Source organism: Mercenaria mercenaria, unplaced genomic scaffold (assembly GCF_021730395.1).
Source record: "Mercenaria mercenaria strain notata unplaced genomic scaffold, MADL_Memer_1 contig_2805, whole genome shotgun sequence".
NCBI lineage: Eukaryota > Metazoa > Mollusca > Bivalvia > Venerida > Veneridae > Mercenaria > Mercenaria mercenaria.
In genome coordinates, this window is record NW_026460886.1 from 14,377 (window position 1) to 37,994 (window position 23,618).

The 23,618-nt window shown below is 34.4% G+C and overlaps 1 protein-coding gene across 3 annotated transcripts in view; it reads right to left on the reverse strand.

The window, feature by feature from the left end:
* LOC128552441 (uncharacterized) overlaps positions 1–23,618 on the reverse strand; it is a 38,795-nt gene that overhangs the window by 12,324 nt on the left and 2,853 nt on the right. Inside the window, exons 1-4 of one of the 3 annotated variants that reach the window (XR_008369079.1) lie at positions 20,545–20,717; positions 3,953–4,058; positions 1,902–2,081; positions 1,345–1,457 (exon numbers count right to left, since the gene is read on the reverse strand). Coding sequence is in view for 2 of the 3 variants with exons in the window: in XM_053533482.1 (XP_053389457.1) it covers positions 3,953–4,049 (97 nt within the window). In the remaining variant the exon portion in view is untranslated. Of the gene's footprint in view, positions 1–1,344; positions 1,458–1,901; positions 2,082–3,952; positions 4,059–20,544; positions 20,718–23,618 lie in introns of those variants that run through there. The other 2 variants (XM_053533482.1, XM_053533481.1) reach the window with 2 other exon arrangements.

Consider the following 23,618-nt stretch of genomic DNA (forward strand, 5'->3'; position numbering starts at 1 on the left):
TGTGGTCACTGAAAGACAGTTTTAAGATTGATGTGCAAAACTGTACCAAATCATCCAAATTTCACGCTGTATCTTAAAAAACAAGGAAGTAGTTCAGTAGGTCAAGCTCACAGTCAAGTGATTCCTAATCGCTTGGGTCATCAGGTAACTATAATTAAATAGTCTAGGAAATATGACCTGATAAATTTTGAATTATTTTTCCTATATAACTCATAATTATAACAAGTGACCCCCATGGCGGGGCCTGTTTTCCCTCCAGGGGCAGAACCACCCGGAAAAAAATCAGGGAATAAAACCTCGGAAACCTTGGCGAAATAACCTCGTAAAATGCACATGCATGGAAACCTTGGAGTATTCGGACAACTTCCGTGGTACTTAACCTTGGATATTTTCCGCGGCAAGAAACCTTGGATTTTTCCATGAAAAGAAACCTCGGAAACTTTGGAGTATTCAGTTATCTTCCATGTTTTAAACCTTGAATATTTTCCGTGGTAATAAACCTCGGAAACCTTGGAGTATTCGGACAAAATTCGTGGTACAAAACCTTTGATATTTTCCATGGTACAAAACCTCGGATATTTTCCATGGTAAAAAGGCCTGGAACTCCTGCAGTTCTCCATGTTTTTTTTCCGTGGTCCATAAATGAAAACCACGGAACGTCTTGTAAAATATCCAAGGTTCTAAAAACTGAGAAGCATATAAAATGTTCTCAGTTTAAAAAACCACGGAAACCTTGGAAAATTTCCACGGTGGAACTTTTCTTTGAATTTTTGGGTAGAGAAGTCTGAAAATTAATTTTAATTTAAACTCACATACCCATGGGAACAGCCATGCAAAAATGCAGTTGAAAATCCATGGAATTCCTTGGAAATTCAGTGGAAATCATTGCAGTAAAGTTCAAGGAATTTCTAAGCATTCTTTGCAAAAGTTTGGAAAGGTTTGATGGAAAACCATTGGAAAACATTGCTGGTATTGACACAAAATTCCAATGAATTCCTATGAATTCCATTGAGAATTTTTATAAAAAATCCAAACAATTTCAAAGAATTGCAACCTAGAAAAAAATTGGAAATCTTTGGCATTTCTGAATTAGGCCTGACACTGAGGAAAAGAGGAAAGACAAAAAGAAATAAATATCATTACAAAATTATTTTGATATAATATTAAGACAGGTTTTGGCTTTAAAAAACACAAAAGGTATAAAACTCGAAGGAGAATAACACATCTGCCAGCGGCTTTTACATCTGTGGTTAAGAATAATAAAAATTCACTTAGCTTAATCTTGAAAATTAAACTAAAAGATATATTAAATATCAAAATTATTTGACAGAAAATTATGAATACAACAAAATCATTTTTGGAGAATTGTAGGCTCAGTACAAGGTGTCATCAGACTGTCTCTTTGCTTTTCTTTTCCAAAACCATCACCAGGGTTAGGAACTTCATTCCAGCCATTTCTGAAAATGATATAAAATAATTATAGAAACAAATTATATTAGTTATTGCGATTAAAATATAATTTTAGGTAATACAATATTCGTAACCTAGTATAATAGTATGTGAAATGACAACTCTAAAGCGAGTTTTAATATGTAGTTACCACCATTATTTATTTATTGGACACTGGAATGAAAATATTCAGAGCACCGCCTGTGGGTACTATCCCTCATCCGTGTAAGTGCTTGACCATACAACAATGCAAGTTTTTTTTTGTTGTTTTTTTTTATCAGACAAGCTTAAAATGAAATTTTAGAATTTAGAACTGACAAAAAAAATAATGTCATAAAATGTTGGTGTAATGATCAACCTGTCAATGTGACGTTAACCCCAACAAAATAAATAATTTATCAACCTTTGATAGTAATTGTATAGTATAAGACTGTTTGCAATTTTTTACTTACAATTTAGTTGAAATATTTTGTAATTTATGTTTGATCTTTGATGAAATTTGCCTTTGATCTCATATCATCCTGTAGCATTATCTAAGTCACTGAAGACATCTGATTTCTCTGACTAGTAACATCAGTTCATACAATAGGCATACTTCTAATAACTAGATGTGCACACTCTTTCATCTGATTCTGAAAATGTTTAGACTCTGTTTAGACTCAGTTGTAAGTCAGAGGTTCAAAGTGATTTTACTAACATATTTGTACTAATTACAAGTAATTAATAATTGAAAACTGCAACAATTAAGTACTGAATATTAAAACTGTTTTTTCAGAAGCATTATAAATTATCTATCATTCACATATACCTGAAAAAGTTACCTGTAACCAGGTGAAGGTTCAATCTACAACCTACTGAGATGAATAAAGTCCCTGTTTCAGTCTATTTATTCTATACCTGTGACATATAGCTTGAAAATTTAAATTTTACATTAGAAATTTTTATGTTCTTACCTGATATCTCTCTAAAGCAGTTTAGAGTTTCAAGTTAGCTCTATTCCATTTGCCTCCAACAATATGGACAAAGAACTTACTGTTTACACTCAAATTTTTGTATTAATGAGCCATTTTCTTTGGTACAAATATAGTTACTGAAGGGAATATATAGAAAGTTCTTAAAATATAAAAGTATACAGTTCATGGGAAAATTTGACCATTTATTTGCTCACAGCATTTGCAAAGGTCGCAGAAAAAAAATCAAGCAGAAATATTGGCATTATTTTTTGGGTACAGGTGTAAAACGGCTTCAGAAGCCTGTATTTTTATTGGTCCTTATCTTGATCAGATAAGCCAAATCTCTGTGTGTTAACACATCTGTATACATTGAATAACCGACCTTCCATAAGCCAGCTGGATGGTTTCCTCACATGAAGAATTCAACAAGTCTAAGTTAAACTTGGTACCCCAAGGACAGGGCCTCTATATACCCTAGACAAATAATTTGAACAATTTCGGTAGAGAAACACTAGGAAAAGCAACACACTTAATATCAAAGGCTTAGGCCTTGCAGTGTCAGGCAAGAAGATTTTTAAAGATTTTTCCTAATTAAGTCTACGTAAAACATGAGACACCCCGGGGCAGGGCCTCTTTCGTAAAACCATAAGATGATATCACATGCGACATATGAAGGCTCTACACCTTGTGGTTTTGGACAAGAAGATTTTTAAAGTTTTCCCTTTTGATTGCCGTGGCAACCAGAGGTGTGCGTGGAATAAAATTCTTTGAACAATTTTAAAATTGGACCATCCAAGGATCATTCCTGTGAAGTTTTGTGTAATTCTGCCCAGTGTTTTTTTTAAGTAGAAGATCTTTTTACGAAATGCTGACAGACGGACGACGGACGATGTACTTTGAGCAGTCACAAAAGCTCACCATGAGCTTGGCTCATGTGAGCTAAAAACTATAACTAGCGTAGAACCATCTTTATTGTCATTTTGTGGCTTGTCTAGGGTTGCAGCTACATACAATTATTGTGGACACATTTGCCAATATTTTAATTACACTGCTTTCTTTTGAAACAGGCACACTGTTGTTAGTTTGTTTCTTTTTTTCGGAATGGGGGCGGGGCGGTGCTGTAAATATCTTTTTAAATTATATTTGATATAGAGATTTAGTAATTAACCCCAGTTACCCAACATCTGAACTGACCTAGATTTCATACAGACAAATATTGTAACAAAGATTGATGATGAAATTGAAAGACTGACATCAAAAGTTCAACAATCGGAACATCAGAACTAATGACCTAGTTTTATCCCAAGTGACACAGTCAGAAATCTATCCTAGATTTAAAACACACAAACTGTCTTACCAAGTCTCATGAAAGTAAGGTAGAAAATGTAACCATTTGAGTGTTAACAATGCTTTTCTATGGTTTGACCTTAAGTGACTTAATTTTTGGCCTAGATCATCCAGTACCCAATCATACTGACTGATATTAAGACTAAGTTTTATGGAGTAACATCTTATGGAACTTTGACAGAGGGAGACACCTTAAATAATACCTGTTGTAGTCTTCTTTAATTCCTTAGTAGTTTCAAGAATTTCTATCAGATGATTGTAATAAGGTATATATGCCTCTCCGTACAGATCTGAAGCCATTGTTCATCCCTGAAGAATGAGAAAATTCAAACAGTGTCAAAAGTTAAATTATACGCGGGCAATTTCAGCCCTTTTCAAAGCCTTTTTCGAGGGTGGCATAAAACAAAACAATGATGGCCTAATTTCTCGATACATTGTAGATATAGTTCTATTTTGAAGTTTAAATATACATGAAAATTTGTTTTTTGATCTATTGTGGAACAGTTAATGCTATATCATGTACATGTACAGTTAATATTCAACTCTATATTTTGCTGGGCTTATTTTCAAGTCATCTAAAAGGAACACAAGAACTACAATATTTGCATTAAAATTAGCATTCATTTTATTCAGACAATAAAACTACAAAGGATGTTGCCATCATCCGCACCTTATTCTGTTACATGCAAAGAGTGGTGAGACTGCATAGTGGCTTCGATAACCTGTGTTATGGTTAGCCGTACTAGACACAAAAATCACAAATACTTGTAAATACATATTCAGTTTCATGATCAAAAAGTATTAGTACTCCTGATCACAGGCGTAAAATCACCTAAAGTTGTTAGCTAATGGCAATTTTCGTGTAAAGAAAAAAACATAAAATCTCACCACTTTCAGTAAGTACAAAATCCAAAGGTTTTGATGATATCAAATACATATTTCAATGTAGTAATAAACAACTCCGTTTTATACAAAGTTTCAGCTTTATTCGTCTACATCAAGTATAAATGTTCTGAGATGACCACATCACATTTCGACCATGTGGACATTGCTTTCTCAATAATAATGATAACGTTACGTTACCATAGCGTAAAACAAACTATAATGCGCCAATTCAACGTTGACTAGCAGAAAAACAGATTAATAATAAAGAGATGACAAAGTCATAAGACCCAAGATTCATGGGTCTTTGAAATACTACGTATTACGTATTATTGAATTCCAGATCTGTCTAGATTCCAGTTTGGCCTACGACATAATCACATAATATGTACTTTTTATTTATCACTAAAACAAGAACATTCATTGAATTGGTATCCCCTGCAGAAAGGGATTGTGGTGCGGAATGGCAAATTTATCCGGAAAAAAGTTAGGGATGTTACTAAGAAGCAAATCATAAATTTCATTAGTCAAAATCAATTTAACAGAAAATAAATGCTATTTTATGGTTGGGGGTGGAGGGCAACAGGGCGGACCGGGTGAGGGTACAAAATATCACATGTTGATTATAAATATTGATGAAAAATTAAAAATAAAACAAGAGGGCCAAGAAGGCCTTGTATCACTTACCTGACCTGCTGACCCAAAGACTATCAAGATTTACATTCTGACCAAGTTTCATTAAGATATGGTATAAAGGTGGCCTCTAAAGTGTAGCTTTTCGTTTAATTAGATCTAGTGACCTACTATTTTGACCCAACACGACCCAGATTCAAACTGGAACTTGAAATCAACAAGATTACCATTCTGTCCAAGTTTCATGAAGGTACATTCATAAATGTGGCCTCTACAGTGTTAACAAGCTTTTCCTTCGATTTGACCTAGTGACCTAGTTTTTCACCCCGCCTGACCCAGATTTGAACCTGACCTATAGATCATCAAGAATAACATTTTGGCCTAGTTTCATTAAGATATGGTCATAAATGTGGCCTCAACAGGGTTATTTGAATAACCTTTCACCCAACTCTATTCCAAATAACATTGGTTACCATCGTCCGTTTTCTTACATTCCTGCAAATATCCTGCGAACTAGTATAAAACCAATCGCGGCATGATCGCAGTAGCTGCGAATATCCCGTGAATACTTCCTGCGAATAGATATGTTCACAGCATGTTCGCAGCTTTATGACCATTTCGTAAGGGTAACCAATTGCAATTGAATATTTCCAAGGTGGTCGACTTTATCATCTGTTCGGGTTTATCATCAGTACCAGTAATGAATAAATTACGAATTTTCTGGTGATTTAAACCTATGTAAGTACTGTACAAGATTAATGTTTACTATGCAGACAGGTGCCAATATTCACAAGTGATTTATATAAAACAAATAAAAACAGGGCCTTTGCAGAATATACTTTTTATCAAATATTTGCCATAACCTTTGCAGAACAGTTGCAGCACATGATTGCTAAATATATTCCACAGACGAGTAGAAATGGAACGAAATGTGCAACTATTCTGCAAAGCTTTTGCAAATACATGTATACACTATGCACACAGAATGCAAATACAACAAAGTTTATATCCAGAAAAAAATAATTAGAATATAATGATCTGTTTAACACAAGTTTGCATCACCAAATATTTCTACTCACTGATGTGTAAACATTTCCTCACTATATTTTCAAAATTCCTGCCATTTGAATATAGACCAATCCGAAAACAGAATGGTTAATTACTTCCTGTACCTAGAGTCTACCAGGAAAACAAATGCATCTATGTTAACTATTTGCAAATGCTTTGCTCTTTCATTTGTGTACAAAGTGTTTATTTGCAATACCTTTGCTAACTAAATGAGCTGAGTGTTTGCAGATGCTTTGCTGTCTGCTAATTTGATAAAGTGTTTATTTGCAAAACCTTTGCAGTCTGTAATTTATCTAAGTGTTTATTTGCAAACCCTTTGCTTCACTGTGATACGTTTTGCAGACTGTTTGCAAAAGTCTGATGCAAATACTTTTCATTCACTTAGAATATAGTTTCTGAGAAAACAAATATTAACTATATATTCTACAAATACATGACAAAGGGTTAAATGTGTATGGGACTATATACTAAAGTAAACCCTGGGAGAGAAAATACCAAGGTCCCTACTGGGGCTCGAACCCCGGAGATCTGTAGACGGACACTCAACAACGTCGCTAAAGGGTTAACCCAACAGCAAGGCATTATCTCACTATTTCCTGGTGTCGCGTCAAATTAGTTGTCCTAATACTAAATAGTAGGAACTATAAAATCTGTAATTTTATTGGACCTAATTTATTACCACGTACAGTATTAATTCAGCCACAGTCTCCACTTAATGGTATCTTTATGGCATGCCATACCTTTGTATAACTTTTGAGAAAAAAGAAATTTTGGGGCTTGGTCTTGGAATATAAAAAAATATCCTACAAAATGCAAAGGACATCCGTAGAAATCTGACAACATTTCCAGTTGTTTTTTGTTTAGAAATCAATCCCTTAAAGGGAATTCCTATAGTTTTTTATGCGCATCTTTCTGCGCAGCCGACACTTTCTATGGAAAACTGAACTGAAGTCAACATTTGTTGAAACATATGACAGACAATCTTAAATATGAGAAATCTTGAATGAAATAACATTTTTTCATAAGTTATCAGTAATCAAATGTTGATACTGGTTTATGTTGTATTGACAAGTATCATGCCTGACAGGTATCTTGCTATTTTTGTGGTTGCGTTTTCACATCGCATTTTAGTACAAAGACAGTGCTTTTCATATAATGTAAGATAATTGACTTAGTACTGATAAGACAATATCACCTTTCAGATTATTTAGTATTCAATTATAGAAAGAATTAAGAATTTTTAAAACTTTTTTTTTTAATTTTAGCAGACAAACATATAATCAATTTGACCAGGTTCGCGCCATTTCCGTCCGAACAGGTGTTGTATTCTAGCGGTCTTAACATAAAATTTAGCCTGGTGACCCATACATTTTTAGCCATTTTTATGCTTACAATACAATTATCTATACACAAGAAAAGAAGGAAAAAATTCTATGAAAGAGTTTTTTCAAAATTAAAAAAAATATTCTTCACTATGGGTATTTTTCATAGAAAAAAGTTCACAAAAGTAAATATGAAACAATATCTTTTTTTCATTTGTACCCATTATTGTAAGGATAGAGTATTACAAATATGACTATGATATCAAATAAGTATATAATAAAATCTGTAAAAAGAAAAAAAACCGTATTGTGCTGTCTTGATGTATATATTGGTTGGTATTTATAAAAAGCAGAAAATTATGAAAATGTTGAAAAATCGCTGGCAGTTTCAGCAACAGTGGGTGTGTTCAAAACAAGTTTTCACAAAAACAAGCCTGGTGACCTATTGTTTTTATTTGTTCATTGTTTTCAGCACAAATTTTCCTATCATATATGTGAATTTAAAAAAATTCTATGAAAGGAAAAAAACTATAGGAATTCTCTTTAAACGAGTTAAACAGAAACTACCAAACAGTCAAATAACAAAATGACCCAAACAACAAAATATGGAACAGAAACAACAAAACTTACAAGTTTTCTTCCGAACTTTATCAGTCAGGGGAGTTACTTAAACAAGTGCGAATGATAACTAAATCTCAAGTCATCCAAAATTCGCTCTTCAAACGTTTTTTTTTTTTTGTTTTTTTTTTGAATTCCGCGCTATTTTGCGTCATCAAAGTATCGTGGGAATTGACGAGAGTTACCGTATAGAAAGAACATGGCGGAGAGAAGTGGCACGTCGGAGAAATCGAAGGAAAACATAACAGAAAGTGAGTATTTTTCGGTATTTTTAGCGATTTTCATTGACCATTTGGGTAGAATGCACTTTAGCGGTCCCCGGAAGTTTACAATGCGCATACGCAGCAAGTTAGGGGTGTGGGGTAAAGCGGGGGTGTGGGGGCGGCAGCCCCCAAACATATTCATCTCAAAATAAAGTTACCACTTTTAACTTTTAATATTCAAGACATTATTAAACTACTATTATTATAGGGACCGCTAAAATGCAAGTGCTTCTGCCATTTTTCATATGCTTCTGAAGTTGTGAGCCAACTGGTAGAGGTTTTCCCTGTGAGTTCAATGTTTTAACTTGGTTATTAATAAAACCCGGTCTGGCCCGGTCCGATCCGGCCCGGCCCAAACCACGGAAATACCCGATTCCGATTGTACGGAAACCATCAGAAACTTACGGACGGAAGGCTAATGTAATTACGAATGATACCGTGTCGATATCAACATGCATATTTAAAATGTAGAGAAAACACTGAACTTTATTATGCCCGCGAGGAATTTCTTTGATGAATGGGATAAGACTGCGTATTCTTTCTGGTGGCAAAAACCGTCTTAATATAATTTGTAAACGTATACACAGGAAGTCGTTATAGATAGCATTGTTTTAAGATCTATTGCAAGGACGAGCCTTCTAATTAGTTCCCGAAAGTTTGTATCGTTGTCATAATATACTATTTTATAACCACGTTTTGTCCAAAAAGTTGTTATATTTCGAAGAATGGAATTCATCGCGGGCCTCATAAAGTTCAGTGTTTTCTTACTTGTTTTTTTCTGTAGTTTTACTTCTACAATGTCGGCAAGAAATGACAGACACTGAAATAAGGCTTGGTCTATTAATCCATAATTTGCTTACTTTATAAACACACACACACACACACACGCACGCACGCACTCACGCACGCATAAATGAGTTTTTGTTTCACATGTGCATGCCCAAAGGTCTAAGTAATTATTTGTGTCCGGTAAGATGCCTTAAAAATAGGTAGTAAATAGGCAGGGTTTTTATATCTTTTTATTCAATGAGACTTTCCAGAAATTATTTTTGTGTAAAAAAATTGATTACGAATAATTTCTAATATCACTGACAATTTTTAAAGCATAGATTAAATGAGCAGTTTTTAAACCTTTTTATTTAAACGTTTAAAAAATCTCAAAGGCCATAAAACATTTAGGGTCTTGTAAAAAATTTAGGATAGGTCGGGATACCGATTACGCACGAAGAATGCAGCGTTGGGTATTGAAAAGTTTTACATGCGGTATCCCATATTTTAAAAACATTTCTGTATAAATATTGAATATTTGTGATACATTGCAGTAGTTGGGGGCATAGTCTTTGCACTGTCGATAATCGATTTCATATCCGGCAGGTTGCTATGATGTTTTGACATCTTTTTTAAATTTTTTTCTCAAGTTTGCAAGTAATATCTGAATAAACTGACTAACTTAAGTTATATTTAAATTAGTTCAAAACTATATAGAGTAGAGTTGAGATACAAATCTTACCTTTTTTTCATTTTTTGCATAGATATCTCGTAATCCGGAGGTCGCGGGGTCGAATCCTGTCAGAGTATTTTGACCGCGACTCCAACAGTCCCTTATTCATCGAGTGTATTTCACATTAATTGGTGAACCAAAACTCGACGAAAAAAGAAATCTTTAAAATGGAAACAAATTTACCATTTAACTGCACTCAATATATAGAATGAATCACACTGTTTGACCTTGACATTGACCTAGTGACCTACTTTCACATTTTTGAAGATACAGGCTTCAAATTTGGACCACATGCATAGTTCTGTATTCTGATATAAAATTTGACCTTAATTTTGACCCAGTGGCCTACTTTCCCATTTCTCAAGCTAAGGCCTTCAGATTTGGACTACATCATGCATATTTTTGTGGACCGAAACAAACTTTGTCCTTTACATTGACCAAGTGACCTACTTTCACATTTTTAAGGTACAGCCTTCAATTTTGGACCACATGCATAGTTTTGTATTCCAAAATAAAATGTGACCTTGATTTTGACCTAGTGACCTACTTTTACATTTCTCAAGCTACAGCCTTCAAATTTGGACCACTTGCGTAGTTTTGTGTACCAAAATGAACGTTGACCTTAAGATTGACCTAGTGACCTACTTTCACATTTCTGTAGCTACAGGCTTCAAATTTAGACCACGTGCATAGGATTGTGTACCGAAACAAACTTTGACCTTGACATTGACCTTGTGACCTATTTCACATTTTTGAAGGTACAGGCTTCAAATTTAGGACTATTATAAACATTGAACACGTTTTAAATGGCTCTCTTCAAGATCAAGGTCACGCTTAGGGGTCAAAGGTCATATGACTGTGTGTATATGTCTCTGCATTGAGGTGCTCTTGCTTTTGTATGGCAGATCCCTTTTCTGTTCACTTACAATAATATTTTTATTGAATTACTTTCCTTTTATGTAACTTTAAATAGCTTATTTAGTAACTTTTTTGCTGGTATTGGCCGTAGGGAAAAACTGACACCACACAAATGCAGTTTATCGATTGGTAATGAAAATCATTTGTCCAATGAACTTTCATGGTCATGTGTTTCTTTGGCTTGGTAACTTGTTAATCTGTTTTAGTTATTTGGATGAATTTAAATAATCATTTCCCTTTGCTTTCCTTTATTTTCAGATTATTGATGCGGTCAATGATGAACCATATGTTAGCTTTTTGGATAACTGAACTGTGAGAAACATTAAAAAGAAAAGACTGACTGATAGAAGATAAAGCCTTAGTGGCACCATCACATATTGTGAGACATTTGAATATTCCAGAAGAAATTATTCAAGGACGTGCAGAAATGTTGAATATTCCAGAAGAAATTATTCAAGGACGTGCAGAAATGTTGTATTTTAAAGATTACCCTGTTTAGAGTTAAAAATAGAAAAACCTTAAAGCAAATTCCCATGATTAGCTAGTCCAATCTTTAACAACCTTTGTCTGTAGCGTCATTATAATGGTTCCACTTGGTCTCTGTTAAAGGTTACTAGAGACAGATTGGGGAGGGAGAGGACTTCTAAGAATTGCCCTTGTCCGTCAGTCCAACCAAGTTTGTGTCGTTTCCACAAATACTATTTGTCCCAAAGTTATCAAACCGCACAGGATTGTAATTCAGCACGGGAAGTTGTGCCCTAGGGTTTCACACAGCCAGACCAGAATTATTGCCCTTGACCTAGTAAAACATATGCATAAAAATGGCCTAAGTTTCAGTCGCATGTTTCTCTAGAAGAAACCTAGAGTTTTTGATAGGAGATATCACTTATCCAGACTAGAGTTATTGCCCTTGATTTAGTCAAAACATGCATAAAGAGACTAAAATATTACTTGTTCAATCTGTCAATCTGCTCATAGTTATGGTCCTTGATAAAAAATACATAAATGGGATACAAGATTGTGTCGAATGTATCTCAGAATGTATTTAACTTAAAGGCATAAAACATAAGGGGATTGTTAGCAGGGCTTTTTTTCCTATGAATCTACCTCCTGTAAAAGGAGGAAATCCCAATGCCAAAAGGTATGTTTTTTCCCAAAGTTGAATTTAAAATTCCCAAATGATTATACCTTTTAGGGTTTTAATTGTTTTAAGATAGTTTTGCTAATATGTATGTATAATTAGGTAAATTATAATACTGTTGAACAATTACTGAATTGCTGTTTATTAATATTTCACACAAAAACACATTTATGTAGATTTTGGTAATTTGCAAGTTGTCCCAATTAAGATATTTTCCGAGAGCATTTTCCCAATTCCAATGGTGTCGGTGGCATTCCCAAACTGATGAAAAAAGGCCTGGTTAGAAAGCACAGCTGCGAGTTTTCTCTCAGCCAGACTGGAGTTACGGTATGTGTCTAAGTGATAGGTAATAAATGTGTGTCCTATAGACAAGCATATAGTTAAAATAATAAATTTCTTTTCATGATGTAGTGATTACATATTTTTAAGTTGTCACAACAAAGTATAGAGAAAAAACTGTAATTAAGGTACATTTTAATGAACTGTTTAAATCTTTACCAAACTTGGTCAGAAGAAAGTTCAGATGGTCAAGATCCTCTAAAGGCAAAGGACTTGTTTGTATACTGTTGCATCTCAAACTTGTTTCATATGTTTTTATTTGCATTGAACTAAGTTGTATATATTGTTAAACTGATTACGGCATGTATATCCATTAGTCAAACATAATTATTTTTGCTCTATTAAAAACTGTGATAGCTTTGCACAAGCTTTATTATTATTTAGTCATCTTCAGAGTCACAAGGATTTTTATAAAATTAGAGCATAGGTATAACTGGACATGTCATGTACAAAATGGGAATAATAAGGTTTCTATGGCAACACATAGATGAAAAATGTAACTAAGTTTGATCCTGTGGTAATGTAAAAAGTATATGTGACTTTTGTCGAGCCCGCTTGCGGCTGGAAGACATGGCTAATCAGTGTATTTGTTTCTGTCCGGATTTGTTTGCCCGGACCATAACTGACATGCATGGAGCAATCTTTTCATACGCCCGAAGAGACGTATTATGTTATACCCCCGGTGTCCGTCCGTCTGTCCCTCTGTGACTCTTGGACCCCTTGAAGGATTTCAATGAAGCTTGACACAAACGTTTACACCAAGACGACGTGCAGAGCGCATGTTTTAGATGTCTCGATTCAAGGTCAAGGTCAGACTTAGGGATCAAAGGTCTAAACAGTTTGTTTCGTGTCCGCTCTGTAACACTTGAACTGCTTGAAGGATTTCAAAGAAACTTGGCACAAAAATTCACCACACCTAGACGACATGCAGAGCGCATGTTTCAGATGACTCGCTTCAAGGTCAATGTCAAAGGTCATATTGCTCTGTATTGCAGTGCTCTTGTTTTTAGCTCGACGTGGTTACTGTAGGCTTACATTTTTAGCGGTGTACTAATAACAGCGCTTTTAGCGCTATCGCACGTACGCTAATTCATGTCCGCGCATTAATTTGTCCAAGCATTTTCATGTACATTTTCATTTGATGATGTTGTCTTCGAACTTCTGCAAATAAATACTCTTGATAGTTTTCACTAGTTACACTGCTTGCTTATATTTTAAGGTTCGTATGATATTCCTGTTTATTGTTCATATTATTATTTTAAATATATAATCATGCAAAATAAAATATTTAAGTTTGTAGTTTGTGTTTTTCTCATTTGATCAAGTTGTTATCGATTTCCGTATCACCTTCGGGCATGTCCGTTGTTTCAGTCGCTCGTTTATGGGAAGGTGTAAACGTTTGTATTAAGACACAATGCATGTAGGACAAAGGGGATTCAATGATTTAAATGTGTGACAATCTCGTTTTATTTCAGCAATTATAACTAGTATACAGAATATAAAACACGCAGATTATTATAATTAAATACAAGAAGACAATACAGTTACGTAGGCACTATTATACTGGGAGCGCGACAAAATATCGACAGACAAAACATCGACACGACAAAACGTCGACACGACAAAATGCCGACGCGACAAAAGCTTGACAAAAAACATCGACACAAACATCGACAAAACATCGACACATAATTTATTTACACCTTTTCTTCATTTTCAGGGGTTAAATTACCTTGAAATTTTTACACATATCTGAAAGGTTCGGTCTAAATCTTCAGACAGTCAAGATTAAGACTCGAACATTTACGGTTAATGTTCAGTTAATGGGTTGTGGTATTAAAATGTGCAGTTGTAAAAATTGTTGTCGGGTACTGACCAAACTTACACAGCTGACACAAAATTTAATACCAGTTCGATTAAGTGCAACACTGATATCTTTTATGTGACAACAACTCAATTTTGATGACAATGAGCTTAGTTTGGACATACTAGGACATACTAGACAAGTTTCGTGTCAAATAATATCATTCTATGTCACAGATAACAGCTCATTTTGTTCATATTCGTAAGATAATATCTGTAATTTAGTCAATAATGAAGAGAAGTTAGCAATATCGTTTAAATTCATTCAAATTCATTCAAATTAATTGAAGTATGACAAAAAATGATATACGTTCCCTTACCCTGCAAAATTAAAGACATTATTTAGATAAGGTTTAAGATATTGGCAAAACAAAAAAACGTCTATTTAGTGGATTATATATGTCAGTATCGACTCAAGTTATGCGATTTCCTTTGATCAAACTTTATATAAATAGATTGTTTTTCATTGTACCGTTAAAATCGATGTATTTGTCATTCATAAGTTGTTGAACTGTATACAATAAGTAATTATGAACAAAAGCATTAAACAATAAAACAGATATAATTTGACAACCCTGTATACAATACTATCGCTTTTAATTATTTGATTATTTAGAAGGAAACATTAGCCTAAGAGTTATTGTTATAAATCAACGCCATAACCGTTTTTTACGAGTTGTTAAAAAATAACCACCGAATACTTACTGTAGTTATAGAATTTCACTAACGCCGCGCCACATTGTCTCAAACGTCGTTAATTTTGGTCATGGATAGATAACCTTCAAGTAACTTATAACTACTTACTGTAGTTAAACTATAGAATTTCACTAACGCCGCGCCACATTGTCTCAAACGTCGTTAATTTGATCATCATAATTATCATGATGGATAGATAACCTTCAAGTAACTTATAAGAAATTTGGACCTTGTCATGGCGTAATAACACCTGTTTCGATCTCCTAGGAAGGTATTCGTTTCATAATATATATATATAACTGTACTTGAAAAAAGACTACGTTGTATATACTTTTTTAGTTTTGTTTTTTGCCTTCCCTTGTTGTTCTTTGATAGCTTGTTTAGCGCAAAGTTTGCAATGTTTTTATTTCAGTCCACGAACACGAATATCACAGGTAAAAACTTTCAGCAGATGTAATTCAGTTAGTATACTTATCAAAATATTATGTATTCAGAAAAGATCGTCCATGTATTTTGATGTTTATGATCAATTTAATCCAAAAATATATAATACACATTTAAAAAAACTAATATTCGCTCATGTTCGTTTATTTATGGTGGTACAGGCCTCAAACAGATCGCGTGTAAAAAAATACAATAATAACGTACTTATTGCCACTACGATTTACTTCCATAGTAAGTTCTTGCTTTCTTTTTCAGTTTGTTTATTAGATATTGGTAATTCTAAGGGCCTCTGTGATGGTGTAGCGTTTTGTTCCTCGGGCATCTTCGGTATTCGGTGGTTCCCCGATGGTTACATCTCGATCTGAACATTCTTGTATGACACATCGCCAATACGTTTTTACTATATTTCTTCTTCTTCTTGTCGTTCGCGACTTGCCCTGAGCGCGACTACACTGTCAGACCAGTAGCCTCGATGAAACTTGTGGTTTGTCGCAGATCCTCAATGCCTCCATACAGTTTCTGGTGGATTGAGGTATCTATCGGCCAAGTCGCAGCTCGCTCCTGGTCATGCCTTTTACATCTCTGAAGTATATGCTCCGCAGTCTGATCTTCTTCACCGCATGGACAAGTTGGCGATGATGTCAGTCAGTATTTCTTGTACATGTGAGCATTGAGCTTGTTGTGCCCTGAGCGGAGCCTGACCATCATCACTTGTTCAGACCGATCAAGGAGATGAAAAGCATCTTCCTCCATCCTTGGTCTCGTTAGTGCCTTGATGATGGTGACTTTCTCCTTGTAACTCACAGGTTCTGTTGGTTGTTCTGACTGAGCTCCTAGCTTAGCCAGTTTGTCTGCCTCTTCATTGCCTGCAAGTCCACAATGGGATGGAATCCACTGAAGTGCTACTTTGCAGGTTATACTCAGGCTCTGCATTCTCCTGGCTTGCTGCGGAGCTTTATTATTGATCAGAGCTTCCATGACAGACAGTGCATCTGTGAGAAAGACGACTGAGGAGCTTTCTTCTGCCGAGTCTTCAACCATTGAGACGGCCTTCATGAGTGCTTCAGTCTCTGCCTTGTAATCGCTGCAGTGTTTTCCTGTGTTTTTACTATACTGAACAGCAAAAGAAACTATCCAGGTGTATAACTGGTATATTTTGAAATAAAAAAATAATTTTTCAAATTTGAATTGTTTCTTCATACCAAAATTACACTTGAATATCTTCACGTGAGAATTTTTTAAAAATCAATCAACCGAGAAGTCAGTAGTCCCACAATAGCCGTTTGAAAGGCTATATCTTCTGCGCGTCAGTTGCACTGTAACATCCCAATTGGGCGCTCGCGCTAAATTTGATTCAGTCGTGCGGTGCAACCAACAATATTTTTCAAACTTTATGCTGTTTTTCGAGTTAGTCAATTACCAATATTTCCAATGACAATAAAATTTTACAAAGAAAATTGTTAATTACTGGCGCATGTGAATTTCGTGCAAAACGGCTATTATGGGACTGCTGACTTCACGGCTGAATGATTTTTTTAAACTTTACATGTGAAGTTCTTCAAGTGTAATGTGATATGAAAAACACAAGTTATTTATAAATTAAAGTTTTTTAACAATAAATACACCAGTTATAAAACTGGATAGTTTCTTTTGCTGTTCAGTATACTTTATCCTTACGACTTCTGTCCTTATTAAAAAAATATCCATCAAACACAAGTTGTAACTTTCCTTTGTGTGAAGTAACGAACTCCATCACTATGGACGAAGATGAAAGTGTGCTCACTCTTTTTGTACATGTATTCAATTATATTCTGTTGTGACGATAAAGAAAGTCAATACTTGGAGCATTTCATCGTTCGATTATACGTGCTCTTAGACTAATTCTACAAGAACGTAAATACTTATAAATTATAATCGTATGATCAAAATTATGAATTATTAATTATGATCATAAAATTATTTTTGGTCAATTTATTGTAAAGATGTTCAATACTCGGATCATTTAGGGCATTTAGAGCACGTAAATGCTTATGAATGACAATCGTATGATCAAAATCATGATCGTATGATAATCGTATGATCAAAATTATTTTCGACCATAAATGCGAAAAAATGCCGACACGACACTATGCGACATGTCGGTCTTATGTCGCATCGATCAATTGTCGCGTCGGCGTTTTGTCGTGTCGATGTTTTGTCATAGACCCAATATACTTTATATACTGTACGTAAACATATAAAGCTATATCACAATTGAAAGTATCAATGAAACAATACAAGTATCATCACGGCACACTATCTTAAAGTCGTACTTGGTACATGTTCAGGTTGTATAGGGTCGACAGTCAGATTCGTATTACAATAATTACAGCAGAAACACATTACATAAAAATTGCCGACGGTTAAGTTTATTTCCGAAAATCTTCGTGAATCTCCGTAAATCTCCGAGAGCCTCATCTCGGACAGCGCTATCGCGAGAGCGTTAATTCACGTCCACGCATTAATTAGATATTTCACCAAAAATTGCGTTTGCGCTAAATTTTTGCCGCGCTAATAAATGTACGCCTACAGTAAGTTTTTGCATGCAAGTACATACAGCCATCAATTAAAGGCATATAGCTTCGAAACTTATCTTTTGCTTTTTCTAGGTCAATTACCAACTTCACTGGGTCAAGTTCCATAACTCTGACATGTGTTTTGAGCAAATTATGCCCTCTTTTGGACTTTCTGGTTAAAGTTTTACATGCAAGTTACTATCTCCGAAACTAATGCAGATATTGAATTGAAACTTCACGTGTCTTCGGGGTTATAAAACTAGTTGATAGCAGCAAGTATCATAACTCTAACCTTCATTTTGGCCATATTATGCCCCCTTTTGGACTTAGGAAATTGTGGTTAAAGTTTTGCGTGCAAGTACATAAAGCTATTACTAAAAAGCATATAGATTTGAAACTAATATTTTGCTTTTTCTAGATCAATTACCAACCTCACTGGGTCAAGTCCCATAACTCTGTATTTTGGGCAGATTATGCCCCCTTTTGGACTTAGAAAATTCTAGTTAAAGTTTTACATGCAAGTTACTATCTCCAAAACTAATGCAGATATTGAATTGAAACTTCACATGTGCCTTCGGGGTTATAAAACTAGTTGAAAGCAGCAAGTCCAAATAACTCTGATATGCATTTTGGTCAAATTATGTCCCCTTTTGAACTTAAAACTCTTTTGATATTTAACCTTGTGGGTAATATTTTCCTGCTTCTGGAACAATATTTCGAATAGTCGAGCTTGGCTGTCTTACGGACAGCTCTTGTTATTTGGCAGATCCCTATTTTGTTCACTTACAATAAAAAATAAAAAAAAAGTTTGAATTACTTCCCTTTTATGTTACTATAAATATCTTATTTTGAAACTTTTATTATTGGCCGTAGGGAAAAACTGAGACCAATTTTCTGTGGTACAACATAGATGGTACCTCCAATTTTAGGTGTATTTTTATATATACCTGTACCTGGTAAAGACTTTTTTGAGGACTTTGAATTTTTAAAAAAAAATCTTCCCTTTGTTGTTTCTGTCCTTTGGGCTTCAACAGTCAATATCTTTAAATTTTGCTGCCATCCTCAGATGTAACCCTTCGGGCGTATATTAACCGGTTTGGCGGAGCTCTTGTTTATATTTGGCATGAATGTTAACCTCGGTGAGATGGAGTGGCATGCCCAGATTCCAATCTCAAAGTTGGAGGTCAAATATCATGTCAGCTCTTGTATGGCCCATAACTATGCAATGTGGAATCTTGTTTATATTTTGCATGAATGTCAAACTCAATAAGACGGAGTGTCCTGTGCAAAGCCCAGGTTCCTATTTCAAAGGTCGCCCACAGTTAGAGATCAAAGGAGGGCTCGACATGTTGCCCGTAGGCATCTAAGTTCATAAAATGTGGTTGGCAATGTAGAGGTTATGTACAGTCATCCTATTTTGTGGCAAAAATAGTTAAGATATTTGAGAAAAAGATAATTTTGTTAATAGCGGGAAAATGATTTCACATAAAAACTGATTTGCAGTTTGTGCAAATAATCCAGATTAGAAGTTGGCAATACCTAGTTGATAAGATGACTCGTCTCATGAAAATGTGATTTTAAATACAAGTATAATAAATGCAGCCCAGTCTGAAATTAAATATAACTGTTAATATAAATTATTCTTTGAGATCACTTGTTTAAGTGTTTGCGGTAAATCAAGGGAAGAAACTACTGTACGTAAACGGAACCGTGGTAACAAAAATAGAGTTATCCCCCTCTTTAATTTAATTCAAGAAATGACTTATTTAAGTGACTGGTGAACTTTGAAGTGATCACTTATCTAAGTGATGTTGATCTATAAGTGAAAGGGAAACAAATCTTACAGCTAAACGAACGGGCAAAAAAATCACTGTGTTTAGTGATTTTTCTGATCACTGGTTTAAGTAACTCCCCTGACTGTTTATGACACTTTGTCAAAAGCAAATTTCTGCTAAATTAATTTATCGTTGTCATCATTGAAGAGTTATAGGTCACACAGCAGTAAATATTATTCCCTATATATTCTATATAAAACTTACATCATGTATAAAAAGCAGCATGCCTCCAGATCGTTCAACAACAAAAAAAATATATTTTTTTTAGATATCTTGCTATATTTCTTAAGAAGGCTTTAAAACTTAATTACTGACAAACTTTATGTTTCAGAAACACATGAGATTTTGCTGTTTATACTACTTTTTACGATGAAAATCGAAAAGCGTTTGTAATGCTTTTACTCCATGTAAACTGTCTCGATTATAAATATCTATATCTTGGAGTCATTATTCACTACTTCAGCTATAGCGCTATTGGTTTCGACGATGGGAATATGTCATTATTGACGCGGGGGTAGGGGTTCGATTCCCGACGTGGTCATCTTTTTTTCTTGATTTGGAACTTTTAAAATATTTTAGACACAGAAATTCATATTCCACTGTTCATAATAAGACCAAACTTCAATTTGAAAGAAAGAGTTTTAGCCAATTCTGGAGGCATGCTGCTTTAAGAGCTACCAAACATAGGTAGACCCATTTCAGAGAACAAATCCTTACCTCATTTTAAAATCACACTGCTGTGACCTGGAAGTATTACTCATACTAAAATTGAGTTTCATTCACTAAATACAACCTCCTGTCCCATTTTTTTCTACCAAAATGTCAAAAATACGTCCAGAATGAAATTCAAACAGAAACAAGCTTTAATTTAGACCATGCCAATTAACTCCCTGAGGCCGATACGTAAAATCTTTTTGTCAACCACCAAATCGTGTTAACTCGCAAACCACAGATTCCGATCCCGCCTACATCTTTAGCTCCGCCCCTAGAATGAATCGGAAGTCGAAGTAGGCAGCCCGTAGAAGTAGAGAAGGACGGATATCTCACCAACATGGCGGTTTCAGCAATCAGAAGTCTCAAAATACAGAGTAATTGTGTTTACATTTTCTGATTTTTTAAATATTTGACTTCAAATGCAGTATTGTTATAGCTCTTTGATATGTGTGACTGGCAATCAAAACGAGTGCATGAAAAAAATATCTCAATATATCCTAGGATCACGTTGGACTAATCAAGTTACGAAGACGAAAGAGATCTGTTTTAGCTTTGCATAAATGTTGACACTAATGAGAGGACTAAAGTAAAGAGTCGTGTGCAAGACCCAATCTGACTAAAGTACATCTCCTATTACGCTACACGTAGGATCTGAAAACAAGCTATTGATAGCCTTGTTTTGACGACCCTTCAGCTAGCCAATCAAAAGCTAACTTACAACATTCTGCAAGCTTAACAAAAGCCTTGATTTTTGATATCTACAATTCTTAGATCTATGTCGTAAGATGTCACATAGCCAGTTAGCTCAGTCAGTAGGGCACTTGCTCTGTAAGCGAGGGGTCTCGGGTTCGAACCCTGGACTGACTGCAAATTTGTCTTACTCTGACATTCGAACAAGTCGTCTGATTGGTTCCAAATAAAAATATATTTGCCAAGAAAAATAGATTGCGAAAATAAAAATAGCAATATTGAAAATCCACAATATACAGAAGACGAATGTGAATGGGTCAATCTCAGATCTTCATTTAGAAGATCAAGTACTTTAGTCAGATTGGTGCAAGACCCAGACACATAGCGCTCCGAGGTCAAGGTCACACTGAGAGGTTAAAGGTTAACATATTCTCTATTTTGTGTCTGGTTCCATTAATGGATTTTGAAACGTTTACCATATAAAATAATGAGACAGTGTGTCATGCACAAGACCCAGACCCTAGTTCCAAGGTCAAGGTCACACCTAGAAGTAAAAGGTTAACAGAGCCTATATTGTGTCCGGTCCATAATTCTGCCACTGATGAAGAAATTTTAAAATTACTTGGCATAAATATTTCCCACAATGTCAATGAGACTACATGTCAAGTGCAAGCTCATGACCCCTAGCTGTAAGGTCAAGGTCACACCTAGAAGTCAAAGGTTAACATGGTCTGTTTCTTGTCCAGTCCATATCTCTGCCATTGATACAGGGATTTTAAAATTATTTGGCATAAATGTTCCTTACTTAGACCATGTACTCTTTAATAAATTTGACACAAATGTTAACCATATAAGGAAGAGTGTTATGACCTTGGTCTCTTGGGTCAAGGTCAATAAATAATGTGTGTTTTTTTTTGCGCAGACAACAATACTGTACAGTAGCCTACTTGGGCATGCTTCAGGGGCATTTGTCACCAATAGTGACAGGTCTTTTATTTTAATCCTTACCCTGCTAAATTTCTATAATGAACTTAACTGTTAAAAGGGGTGCTTACCTAAAAGATACTAACTAAATGGTGAACAGTGCAGATCTTGATAAGACTGCATGGATGTGCAGGCTGATCTTGATCTACACTGGTTGTAAAGGCTGTATCAATCGTGTCTAGCATGATAAGGGTTAACTTGTTTATATTTTAGCATTTTTAAATCATTGTTTATGTTTTCCTATCAAAGAAAAATATCTGTTGTTTCAAGTAACATGCTCTAGAATATTTTTTGTTGTTTGGAATTAGCTATAAACAGGTGGTAGAGTTCTATCTTTTATTTCATTCCTAAATATGTCTCTTTTCAATAATTCGCATTTCATAACAATACAAAGTACATAATATTATTCTCTTTCAAAAAAGTTCACATTATTTCTTCAACATAAAATCTAAAGATCTCAATTTTGACTTAAATTGACTGTCTGGTGCCTACAACAAAATTCCAACTCAAGACTGACTTTTTTTCTCTAACTGTTTTCTTTCAGTTTTCCCTCAAAACTCTCACATATTCATTCGGACTCACTTCTGGACTTAATCATCACTTACTAATTAATTCATTACCGTATCAAATTATGTGTGGAACATCTTTTGAAGTAATAGACCTAATAGAATGAACATAAGTTTAGCTATAATTATTAATAGATAAGTAATAAAATGTAGACACTAGACAGATATGGGTACTCTTAATAAATAATGACTTTATGTTATTTTAATTATTTCCATAATAAAAAATATGTAATATCTGGAACTGGTCACAACATGATAAAATTGATTGAGCTTAGACATGGACTAAACTTATTAACTCCATATTAATTAGTTCCATTTCCTATGATATTTACATGTTTAACTGTGTGACATTTGTTATCATAATTACTTGTGATATTTTGTAATTACTATGACATAATACATCTTACATTAAACTTTCTTTGGCATAAAGATAAATAACATTACAAGACTTTCTTATTACAGTAAAATACTGTTAGTTGCATAAATTTATGATACAAGGATGTGATGCTTAGTTCTAAATGTCCAAAGTGCAACAGAATTAAAAAGACAAAATTAAATCTAGACCAAAATGCAGTGTGAACAAGTGAATTGTTCTGTACATTAAATTATACCTATGCTTCTTTGAGAAGCGTCATCAGCTATTTCTTTAATTGGTTTTAGAAGAAATTGTGTTGCTTAAGGGACAAAAAAACAACATTTTTGGGGAGGGAGAGGATATGTGACAGAGTTATTTAAAAGGAATGTTTATATAAATTATTTATATTTTGGAATATTATATAAATATTTGGAACAGTATGAATATTAGTATATACAACTAAGACACAACAATATGATCAG